Genomic DNA, 13145 nt, shown 5'->3' on the forward strand with positions numbered 1-13145 from the left:
CATGAACGAATGCTGGAAGACGGGTGCCATCCCAGAAGAGTGGAAGACGTCAACGATCGTCTTTATACCAAAACCAGGCAAACCACTCAATGCGGACAACCTCAGGCCGATTTCACTGACATCATGCGTCGGCAAACTGATGGAGCACGTGGTCCTAGACCGTCTCAATGAACACGTAGAAGATGGGGACGAGTTACCCCACTCTATGTTTGGTTTCAGGCCACACCTGTCCTCCCAAGATGTGCTCCTTCAGGTAAAAAGGCAGGTGATGCAACCCGAAAGTCAGGCGGACGCTCGCCGATTCCGGTGCCTCCTGGGCCTCGACCTGAAGAAGGCCTTCGACAATGTCGCCCACGCAGCGGTGCTCGAGGGTCTGACCCAACTGGGTGTCGGAAACCGTGCGTACCAATACGTCCGAGACTTTCTCACCGACCGGAAGTGCCGGATCAAAGTCGGCGAACATGAAACTGAATTTATAGAGCTGGGGAGCCGAGGCACGCCGCAGGGATCAGTCATCTCCCCTTTTCTCTTTAACGCGGCGATGCGCGGGCTCCCGGAACTGCTGTGCTCTATCCCTGGGCTTCACCACAGCCTTTACGCTGACGACGTGACGTTATGGGCAGCGGCGGATGATCCACAAGCTCTTCAAGAGATCATGCAACGCGGCATCAACGTCGTACAAGCTTATGCGGAGTCAAGGGGCCTGACGTGCTCACCGGAAAAATCCGAATACCTCCTGATCAAGCCCAGCAGGAGTAGCTGTCCCAGGGGATTACCACGGAGAAGGCGCTTCCTTGAGCTTAAGGTCGGAGAACTTACCATCCCGGAGCGCCCCAGTATCAAAATATTGGGGCTAGACTTTCAGAACACGCTGCGCTGCGGGCTCATGTTAAAGAAACTCCAGAGGGCGACCAACTACACACTACAGCTCATTCGCCGGGTGGCTAATCGGCACCACGGCATGGGCGAGGGCGATCTGCTTCGACTTGTACAGGCATACATAACCAGCAGAACCATGTACTCGACACCATATGTCAAACTCGCAGTCACAGATTTAGCCAAATTAAACACCATGATCCGACGAAGCACAAAGGCAGCCTTGGGCCTTCCGGACCACGCGGCCACCGCAAGGCTAGAGGCCTTAGGCATGCATAACACGATCGAGGAGCTCTTGGACGCTCACCACACAGCCCAAGTCCGTCGTCTCTCGCTAACCCCGGCTGGCCGCACAGTCCTCCGGAAGCTCAGTCTCGAGGCTATCCCCGAAATTACAGAGTACGTTACGATTCTGCGAAAGGTGAGGGGGCATATTTATGCCCCACCTCTACCCCGCAACATGGACCCCGAGTTCCATCAGGGCCGTCGGCAGGCCCGTAGTGAAGCCATTTGGCGACGCTATGGCTCGCAAGATGGAGTGGTCTACACAGACGCAGCCAGACACCCTCGCGGCGACCTCATGACTGCGGTGGTAGCTGATCACAACGGAGTACTGCTAGAACATACAACAATCACGGCTGGCCGAGTGGTGGAAGCGGAGGAAACCGCGATTGCCATGGCCATGCATGCGGACGCAAATACCGTCATCAGCGACAGCAAGCAGGCCATCGGCAATTTCGTCCGTGGTAGAATTTGCAAACAGGCGTACCATGTCCTCACACGACGCCCCCTAAGCGGCTTGAAAACCCTCGTGTGGACCCCCGCTCACGCGGCTGTGCCCGGCAACGCGTCGGCTCACAGTTTGGCTCGAGATCTCGCGCGCCGAGCCTCGTCCGCGGATGCGGACGGCGTGAATGAGGAGGAGACACACGAGGAACCCTGCGAGACTTATTATGAAATAGCCCATCGGTATCGCTTGAGGCGTCGCGCGCTCCCACCACCGGCCAAGCAACTCGACAAAACGCAAGCGGTCGCGTTTCGGCGACTTCAGACGAATACATACCCACACCCAAAATACATTAACAAAATCACAGGGGGCAGGGAAAGCGACAAATGTAGGCTCTGTTCAGAAACAAGAACACTCACACACATAATGTGGGAATGCACCTCGCTCCCGTTCTCTCATCCCCCCGTCAGCAGCGAGACTGACTGGACAGCCTGGCTCAATTCCGGGGACGTCGACCGACAATTGGAACTGGTGGACTGGGCGGAAAAGGCCAAGCAGGCCCAGGGCCTTACTTGAGCCCTAACGCTCAGCCACGTCCCTCTTTACCCTTCCCCCTTTCAATAAAGTTTATCACCACCACCTTCGCATTCTGCAAAATGCTTTCTTGTTAGGATCACGCATAGCGGCCGATCCCGACGCTAGGGACACACAGGCACGATTTCGTCCTTCTAACTTTCGTCCTTATACTGCCCTTAACGCCCTAATTACAGCGTCAGTGAAAAGGCGCCTCACATAACATGACAATGAACTTGAAGAGCTGATTAGTGCCCTCCACTCCGCGCCCTCCAATTGAAAACACTACTGATTTCCAAATTAAACTACACAAACAGATCGCACAACCCAAACTAATCACAGAACGTCGTTTTCCTGACGGCAAAACCCTGCAACACTTACATCACAAAGGGCAGCGGCAGCACATTAAGAACAGCCGCTATCATACCACAGCGCAATGCAAGTGTGATAACGCTATTTTGCCCGGCTCAAACAGATCGCACAACCCAAACTAATCACAGAATGTCGTTTTCTTGACAGCAAAGCACTGCAACATTTACATGACAAAGGGCAGCGGCAGCACATTCAGAACAGTCGCAAACAGACCATAGTGCCATGCGAGTGCGATAACGCGACGACGCCATGACGACGCGACTATGCCCGGCTCGCCCGGCTGCACGGCATCACGAATCACGTGGCCACCTAGGTCACATGATTTGACGACGGTATCGCCACTTTGCGCAAGGTTGGATCGCGTTGATGGCTTGCTGAAAATTGTAGAAGCCGCTAAGGAGGCAGACGCGCCGTGACGTGGCGGTGGCACCTTGAGTCGTTTTCAAAACGTATTCACCCCTCGTTTTTAAGCTGCCTGGCTTCCAACGTTATCAAAACCTATTCGCCCCTCGTTTTTAAGCTATCTTGTTTGGAACGTCTTTGATGCGTCGATTTTGGTCAAAAATCCGTTTCAGACGTTGAATCCCTTAATACGACGTTTTAAAGACTTTGTGTGCTACCTGGGAAGTCTGGCATACTGGACACTTGTGGATTAGCATTTCAATGTCAGCATTCAGATTTGGCCAGTATCCTAACTGTCTTGCTCGGGCTTTGCATTTTCCAATGCCGAGACGCCCTGCATGAATGCGCCTTAATATTTCCAAGCGCATGCTACTTGGCACTACCACCTTCGTTCCTTTCAAAAGGATTGCTTTTACTACAGAGAGCTCAGAAGCAACAGGCTTTAGCGGACCTTCCACAGCACACCCCTGCCCAAGCTTTTGTAGTACCTGGTTGAGATAGATGTCACGCTTGGTCTCACTTGCAAGCCGTGAAGCGGTTCTTTCACTTACGAGTGCCGATACTACGGTGACTCCGTGAACTTCGACGTCACTTGTGGGCGAGGCTGTGTCATCTTGAGGAGCAGGTGTCCGGGAAAGCATGTCTGCCACGACCATCTGCTTTCCGGGAACAAAAGACAAGGTGTAATTACATTTCAACAATCGCAGAAAGAAACATTGTACTCATGGCAGCACCTCAGCAATGACTTTTTGTATGTCAATTAATGGGCGATGGTCGCTCTCAAGAATGAACGGGTGACCGTATACAAAGTGATAAAACCTTTCACATCCAAAACCCAGCGCCAGAGGTTCCTTTTCGATTTGCGAATAGCGTTGCTCCGATTCGCTCATAGCTCTTGAAGCGTAAGCCACAGGCCTCCAGCTACTTCCGTAACGTTGCATCAGCGCCGAGCCGACACCGTACTGCGACGCGGCTGATGTTTGTTTCTCTGCCGGGCTCAAAAATTGCTAAATGTGGCATTTACTGAGCTCTTTGCATATAGCCTGCCACTCGCTCTCATGATTGGGCGTACAGTCAAACACAACATCGTTTTTTAGCAACGAACGCAAAATGAAAGTGCGCTGGGATAGCGATGGCACGTATATGCCAGAGTAGCTGACAACGCCTAAGAGCCTCTGTACCGCTAGCTGGTTCTGTGGTGCCGGCATTTTCAGCAGAGCTTCGACCAAAGCAGGGTCAGGAGATATGCCCCTGTTGCTGACAATGTCACCATGAAATAAAGCTTCCTCAACGCCGAACACGCATTTTGACGCACTAAATGTCAGCCCCGCTTTTGCTACTGCTCGTAGTGCGTCTCAGCCTGTTATCATGTTCTTCTCTGGTGGCGCCCGAAATGAGCACATCATCCACATATACCCGCACACCCGGCAGGCCGTCGAATATCTCATTGAGCGCCTTCTGAAACACTTAGCTTGCCGGTGAAATGCCAAAAGGCAGTCGAAGAAACCGATAACGGCCAAAGGCAGTTGCAAACGTGCATATTTTGGAAGACTGCTCATCCAGAAGGATCTGATGAAATAAGGCGTTAGCATCAAGGCGAGAAAATATTTTCGTGCCTGACAGCTCCGCGTCTATGTCTTCTCGGGGGGCCATCTGATAATGCTCCCTCTTAAGGCATTCATTAATGTTTCTCGGGCGCGTGCATACCCGCAACGTGTTGTCTTCTTTAAGCACGATAACCGCGTAGCCAATCTGTCGGGCTGCGGAGTTTTGGAATGATGCCCTCCGCTTCCACTCGCTGTAGTTCCACGCGGAGAGGTTCTCAAAGCGCCAAAGGCACTCGTCTGGCTGACTGGATGACGGGCACAGCGTCCTCGCGAAGGGTGATTCTGTATTCGCGCTTTACACGGCGCTTAAAGAGCTGCGGAAATCCCTCGACGACCGCTGAGCTGCTGCTCGTTGGTACAGCATCAACATTCCGCTTGATAAGCCCCAAGTCCTCGGAGGTGTTTAGACCCAGGAGGGCGCTGTGGTCTTTCTTAACAACGAAAAAGTCAGTGTATATCTTACGTCACCAATCGTAACGTGCGTCGAAAATGTGCCGAGCTGTTTGATGACGCTGCAGCGATACGACCGTAGAACTTCGTGACTTGTCTTCAGCGAACCGGCTTTAAATTTTCGAAAAAGCGACAAAGGTATAAGGTTTGCTTGAGACCCTTTGTCGATCTTGAAGTTAATGTCCTTGCCTTCAATATTTGCCGTCATGATCTAGTCCCGGTCACTGCTAATATTTCCGATGTCGACTTCCAACACATTGAAATCGTCGTTTTGGTCCTGCGTGTTCGTCTCATGCTGTACCTCACGGACGGTTTCCCTTGACTCGTAGCATGAGGCAAAATGGTTATGCCCCTTCCACATGTAGCATGCTTTCGCGTAGGCTGGAGAGCGTCGTGCTGCATGTGTTCGGCTGCAGCGGGAACATTTAAAGAGCTGCCGTGGTCCTCGCGCAGCGCTTCGGCTCGACGATGCTGCAAGCACGTGAAGTTCCCCGTCTGTCTTCCGCCAGAGCGCGTTCTGGCGTGCTGACGTTTCCGCCGCCTTGCATAGAGCAACAGCTTTATCCGGGGTAAGCAACTTGTCCGTTAGCATCTTCTCTCGGAGTTTCGGCGAGGTAGTACCAAATACAATTTGGTCCTGCACCATCTCGTCCATCATCGTTCCGAAGTTGCAGAAGTGTGTTTGTCTCTTCAGCGCACAAAAGAACTGTTCGAAAGGTTCAGCTTCTTTCTGGAGTCGAGAGCGGCAGACATAACGCTCGTGAATTATGTTTTGTTGTTCGACGTAGTATTCCTCAAATTCATCTATGACAGTCGCATAGTCTTGTTTGTCCTTGCCTTCTCTGAACGTGAAGTTGTAAACTTCGAGGGCCTCCTCTCCATCCACGCTGAAGAAATTGGCTGCCTCTGACCTCGCTTTTTCTGAGCATTCCATGGCTGCCAGAAAGAAATCAAACTTTTGGCTGAACAACTTCCACATCCTTCCTCCGCTGGTCGCGAGGCGACCAGCGGAGGAACTGGAGCTAGAACTGGAGGATACTGGAGGAACTGGAGCTAGAACTGGAGGAACTGGAGGATACTGGAGCTCTTCCGGTGGTTCGACGTACTCCATGTCCTTGGTCTTCTGTTGCAGGCATATGGGGCTTCAGTATTCCACTTCTGACACCACTTATCGACCGGGTCCCTGTCGAAGAAACCAACAGCACGCGTGTCAAGACAACAGTGAACCCTTATGTTTATTGCGCTGGGCATTTTATACCAGAGCGAGGGAAAGGGGGTATGGAAATAAAGGGCAAGGAAAAGCACGTGTAGTTCCAGCACGCAAAGATAGCTTGTGCGCGTTGAACTGATACGATACAGCCACAAATTTTACCCGCAATTAACGAAAACGACCTTATATGGACCAAAGCAAAACGGCCTCCGTCCTGAGCTGCTGCTGAAATTCGATTGAATTCCATGATTTGGTTGGCAAACTAAAATCACATGCGCGGCAAATTCACTGGAGCTCTTTCAGCCGTGAAAAAGACCTGGAATCTCGCAAATGAATAAGGACGCGTAGCTAAGCGTGGCGGTCATCAGCTTAAACATGTTTCATTTTTTTCTGTAGGTGCGGCAAGTGTTTCAAATGAATTTTATAGGTTCTTTTCACGCATCTCTGGTACTGCTAAACCGCACCCTGATTTCTGCACTCTCAGAAACAGCTTGTGCAAATCTGCGCACCTTCCTTCTCTTTCAGTATGTGATCTCTGTTCAATTATTTTTAACTTAAAATCTAATAAATCCCCTGGCGTTGATAGGATTGCTGTGGGCGTGTTACGCTGGAAGTCTGGTGCTGTTAAGTGGGGGCTATTAATATAACTGAAACTAGTAGTTATATCCCTACAGCAATCAAAAAGGCCATAGATGTTCCATTGTTCAAAGGAGGTGCACGAAATAAGTACAAAATTTGCCGGCAAATCTCTGTTCTACTGTGTGTATCCCAAATATAAGAAAAACATCTGCTGCAAGTCATGTCTAAGTATCCTCGATGCCAATAACATTACTTCAAGTGCGCAGTACACCATGTAAAGCCACAGAGGCTCTCTTGAAGCATATTGCACACCTTCAGCTTTCGAAGCTAACCATTTTGTATGCGCTTTCTATCGTGATGCTAGCAAAGCTTTCGACAGTGTATGCCCCAAAGTCTTTTATGAACTAAACGCTCATTCGTTGAATTTTGTGGGCCTTTTTTAAAAACTGCTCATTAGCTTTCTAGACGATACAATGCAGTTAATCTCCATAGGACAGTACCGGAGTAATATAACCTTGATAAAAGCCGGAGTACTTCAGGGATCCACTTTGTTGTAATCTATATGGCAATGACCTCGCTCTGCTATTCGTACCTATATAGTTCAGGACGCAGACAACACCATCATTTTGTCTCATCATTTCCTTTTTTCACATGCCTTTTGCAAGATGGAGCGATTAGCGTTATGAATTGGTTCGATAAATATATGATTACAGTGAATGTCCTCCAAAGCACAGCTTATTTGTTTCCACAAGAAAGTGGCTCGAAGAAAGTTAGCTTCCACTATACTGTCGCAGCCTTCACTTTGTTCTCCTTGTACCTGTACGCCCGTCCGATTTGTTTCATCGGTTTAATACCTCGGTGTGTTACTTCACAGTGACTTCGCCTCGAATTGTCACCTGACTTACGTATGCTGAAGGCTTTGCGCAGGTTCAGGTACATTGAACGACATCAGACATTATAGGTCATATGTCATTATTCGTTCATAAAATGGTTTTACAAGCACCGGGTTATAGTATACTTTGTTATGGAACTCTATTTTTCGAAAATTCCATTATTGAAGTCAATACTGGCAGACAACAGAGCAATGCTGTGGCCATGTCCCCAGGAGCAACGCGTTCTGGACGTGTCTACGCGGGAAATAAATAGGCTCACGTGAGGGGTGGAGGCGCATCGGCAACAGCATCCGTAATCTTTACTAATATCCGGAGCGTTTTTCCTAAAACAGATAGTTTGAACAGTTTAATTAACGATACTGGAGCTGATATTGTTGTACTAACGGAAACCTGGCTCTCTGACAAAATAGAGACAGGCGAGCTCTTTCAATGCAACAAGAAATTTACTGTATATCGGCTAGACCGCACCGATAGAATAGGCGGTGGTGTTTTAATAGCTATTAACTCTAGTTTTGAATCATTCCTTTTGAGTGTAACTACTAATTTGGAATTACTCTGGTGCTGCCTATCTAGTGGTTTCAAAAAAATAATCATAGGGGTCTGTTATCATCCCCCTAATCCCGATTGTGATTTTTCAGAAAAAATTCATGACACCCTAAGCGAAATATCTCTTCGATTTCCTGGATCACCTATGTTTCTTTTAGGAGTCTTTAATTTCCCAACTATCAACTGGTCGCGTTCCTGCCCCTTTTCTAATCCGACATCTGCAGAGGCTACAGGATTTCTTAACGTTTGCGTAGATTTTAACCTTGCACAGCTCGTTATCAAACCAACACGTGTCACATCTACTACAAGTTCGTTGCTCGACTTGATTCTGACCCCTCATGCTGATAAGGTTTCACCAGTGACCCACGTGCCTGGCCTAAGCGACCATGACATCTTACACTTTAACATTTCCATCCCGCCTACAAAAGTAAAGAAACACACCAAATATATTAAGGACTACAAAAAGGCTAACTTTAACGCTATAAACTCTGAGCTATCAGCCTTTCTTGACTACTTCCTTAAGGCACATGTAGACTTATCAGTTCAAGAAATGTGGTTGTCTTTTAAAACTACAGTAATGCATCTTATCTACAAATATATTCCACTTAGAATAATTCATCAATCTTCTAACGCCCCTTGGTACAATAACCATCTGAAAAGATTATCCAACAAAAATGCAGACTTTTTCGTTCCGCCAAAAGGTCATTAAACGCTGATCGATGGTTAGCATATACATCCGCTGCGAAAGCCTATACAAGCGCTCTAAACACATCCAAATTTAACTTCTTTAACTCAACCCTACCGTCTCTGATAAAAACTAACCCAAAACGCTTTTGGAACGTTATGAAATGTACCAAAGATAGCGTTATAAGTCTCGTAAACGATTCAGGTGATCAAGTTCCGAATCATCTTTGCGCTTCTGTACTAAACAACACGTTTGCCCAATCATTCTGCACAGAAAATTTAGGTGACTATCCCCCTTTTGCATCCGTTAACGTTCCGGCGATGGATCCCATTACCCTAGACCCAGTAGGTATCCGAGCCAGAATTTTCAAGATAAAGCGGTCATCATCATCTGGTATTGACGGTATTAATTCCAAGTTTCTCAAAAACACTGCAGAATACAGCTCCATCATACTTACCTTTATTTTTACTAGATCACTTAACGACAGTGCCCTACCCATTGATTGGAAAACCGGTAAGGTTACCCCGCTTTTTAAATCGGGCAACCCACATCACCCTTTGAATTACAGACCCATCTCATTAACTTCGGTACCGTGCAAAATTTTTGAGAACATCATTTTCAGTCACCTTGTAAACTTTCTTGAATCAAACAATTTTTTTAGCCCTTATCAGCACGGTTTCAGAAAATCTTTTTCTTGTGAAACACAACTAATAACATTCACCAATGACTTGCATGCGTTCTTGGACTCGGGTTTTGCGACGGACTGTATTTTTTTAGACTTTTCTAAAGCCTTTGATAAAGTTAATCGCCAGTTACTTATCTATAAGCTAAGACTTCTAAATATTGACCCTTTATTAATCAAATGGATTGGCAGCTTTCTTTGTAATCGTACCCAATATGTCCATCAATGACAATGACTCACCAGAGGTGCCAGTACAATCGGGTGTACCTCAAGGCTCTGTGTTGGCGCCTTTACTTTTCCTCATTTATATTAACGACCTGCCTAATCAAATCACTAGCTCTATTTGTTTGTTTGCCGATGATTGCGTAATTTACCGAAGAATAACTAAAGATTCTGATATGGTTACATTACAATCAGACCTTGATAACGTTACAACCTGGTGCTCCCGCTGGCACATGAATTTTGACGCTTCAAAATGTAAATTCATGAGAATCTCACGCAGCCAAGTATCTTTTTATAACTACCGTCTTAACAATATCCCACTTGAATCAGTATCGTGTTATAAATACCTCGGAGTGCACATTACAAGTAATTTCTCATGGAAACCACATATCGAACACATTACATCAAAAGCTAATCGCATGCTGGGCTATATTAAACGAAATTTTTCACTCGCACCTTCTTCCCTGAAAAAACAGTCATATGTCACCTACATTCAGCCTAATCTAGAGTATGCATCCTCAATATGGGACCCTCATCAATTAACATTAATTAACAGCTTAGAAGGTGTGCAGAATCGGTCCATTCGTTTTATTCTTAACAATTACCAGCACACAGCAAGCGTAACTAGCATCAGACTTGCCCTCAACATATCTCTCCTTTCCAAACGCAGAAAAATCGCTCACCTTTGTCAGTTCCATAAAATATACCACTTAATTCCTACACTCACGTCACGCTTTATCGATCCAGCCTCTTTTACTTCCGCACGCTTGTACCATCGTCATAAGGTGAACATCCCATTCCACAAAACGTCTACCTATGGTTATTCATTTCTTCCAAAATCATGCCAGGAATGGAATCACCTACCGGGTCCACTAGTCTATATAACTACACAGATACTTCCGTAAGGCACTTACTAATATTATCTAGTATGCCTTGATGTGAATGTACAACGAAGCAATTCCGTTTTCTCCTGATCAGTAGTGTTTATAAGTTTTCTTTTTTATTATCTACCTAATCTACAAACAGTGTATTTTGGATGATGCTTTATTTTTTATCATTCTGTGCTTATTGTCTCACTCTAACTTGTGCTATATACCATGTATTTATGTTTAATCTGTATTACCGAAGTTTTTCGGTATTCTTTGTATAATTATTTTTTTACCGTAATATGCTTCTTTTGTGTCGCTCTCGCATTATTTTTTACGTTGCACCATGCATTGTCATCTGATTAGTATTCGTGTTTTCGTTTCTAGGTTCTTGCATACTTATCTGTATTTGTTAGCCCCTCCCCTCTCTAATGCTTCATTGTAAGCCCTGAGGGTACTATGAATAAATAAATAAATAAATAAATAAAAAATAAACTACACCATCCCTATTTGGTTGTTCTGCATTATAAGTGCTACCTCACACTACATTTGAACGTAAGTTACGCGGTTTGTTTTTCGTTTATTTCTCTCCTCATTGCTCTCTGGGCTTTTTTTTTTTTCATTGGCACATTCCTGGTAAAGTTGTTCCTGCATATTCTGTGGTGTCCGCGACACTTTGTAAACGCTGCCTGTCGGCTCTACCCGTCAAGCCCAACGCCGCTTTGGCAGGCCTTTCATGTATTGGTGGAACCCTTATGTTGATAAAATATTATTATTACCGGCTCGCACAAGTGGCAGAGGGGCTGAAAATACTTCTTAAGCACGGATCGCACGGCCTCCTCGCAGATGGCGGACTTCCTGGAGCAGGAGTTTCTGGCCGAACAGGTGCGCTCCATCGACCAGCTGCAGCGGCTCATCACGCAGCTGCAGAACATGGACACCGGCCTGGGCGAGTTCCTGCTGGATCAGCAACTGCGCGCCTAATGAGTAATAAAGCACGCTGCTGTTTGTAGGACTCGCATTTCTCTCGCTGCGAACACACGTGTCGTCGTCGCACCCGTTACCAGTTTTGCCGTGCTTCGTTACCTCGCTTATTGGATGCCAGTGCGTTCAAGGCAAACTGCAACTATATTTGACACTGCGTGAAAGGCCTAGTCTCAGATAGCGTAGACGCACCACCGTGTAAAATTTGACTTTTCTAGTACGAGCGCAAGCGCCAAGGAAAGCTCGCAAATATAGTCGTTGTCTGTAGCAAAATTCGAAAGGCGGCACCATTACCCTTGCCGGAAGTGACACATGAACTCCTTGGCTTCACCGCCCAGATAAGATGCTGGGCCTTACGTCATAGCGAAAATCACCAAGTCAGCTGCTTAGGTGCTGCTTAAAGTCTACTAACAAGAAAACTATGAAATTAACGCCCATGCAGCATTGCCAAGATTGTTTTATGGGTATATACTACTGATTCATAACACATTATTGTTGCCATTTATTTTTTGTAGTTGACCTTCACTGGGTAGACAGAGTAGTTGGGAGTGTTCGAATAGTAAAATTTCCTAATGCATTGTGAATATTCGAGAAGAACAACTCATAAATAAAAACAAATGTTACGCCACTAAGCAGACGAGCACCAAGTGAAACACAAAGGAAATATAGGGGGGCCAACTTCCAACTGTTTATTCACCAGAAACCACGCTAGTTTGTACATGAAACTTAAGCGCAAGGTAATCACAGTAGAGATAAATTAACAGGGGTTGTGACTAAATGATAACTGAACAGGGCGGACCTCTAAATGCTTTCTCATTTCTAAAGAAACTCGTTAGCATGCAATTCGCTTAGTAAAAAAGTTGCAGTTTCGCCCAAAAGGCGAAGCGTCGACTGTGTTAGTAAATTATTACACAGCTATAGGAAGTAAGGATAGTAGTTTTATCGGCTGTATACACTGGGGAACATTCGCTTAGTAACTCAATTAACAAGCATGCTGTCAGCGCGCAAAAGCAAACATGAACACATCACATTCGACGGACAGTCGCTGCCACAACGATGGTGTGAGCAAGCGCGGCAGCAGCAGCGAGCGAAGCTTCAACGCAAGAGAGCACAGCGCGCACAAAGATCGTTCAGATCCCTTGCCGAAGCCATGCTTGGCTGCGCGCGAGATTGAGCCGCGATCGTCATATTCCTTCGAGAAAATTTGGACGAAAGGAGGGAATGTTTGCCATATTGCAGGGAATCGGTCAAGTAAATATTAGAATGATGCTTTTGAGCGCGGAATCACTTTGACAAACCACAACGCACCCTTTTCAGTGCACGGGCCAACCATAGAGCCGGTCGGCTTCATGTTTTAATATCCTTTGTTGTGGAAAAGCTGGTGTCCTGTTTCGGTACAAAACACCAACTGCAATTTGTTACATCAATATTCGATAAGTTAACCTACTCAAAATCGCTCAAAAGCAGCCAG

At 46.6% G+C, this 13145-nt stretch overlaps 1 protein-coding gene across 1 annotated transcript in view; it reads left to right on the forward strand.

The window, feature by feature from the left end:
• Positions 1 to 11702, forward strand: part of LOC139054449 (soma ferritin-like) — a 270681-nt gene extending 258979 nt beyond the window's left edge. Inside the window, exon 5 of the mRNA XM_070531429.1 lies at positions 11537 to 11702. Coding sequence (XP_070387530.1) covers positions 11537 to 11674 — 138 coding nt within the window. The 3' untranslated portion in view covers positions 11675 to 11702. The remainder of the gene's footprint in view (positions 1 to 11536) is intronic.
• The last annotated feature ends 1443 nt before the right edge of the window (positions 11703 to 13145 follow it).

The sequence above is a fragment of the Dermacentor albipictus genome, chromosome 1 (genome assembly GCF_038994185.2).
Source record: "Dermacentor albipictus isolate Rhodes 1998 colony chromosome 1, USDA_Dalb.pri_finalv2, whole genome shotgun sequence".
NCBI classification, from domain to species: Eukaryota; Metazoa; Arthropoda; class Arachnida; order Ixodida; family Ixodidae; genus Dermacentor; species Dermacentor albipictus.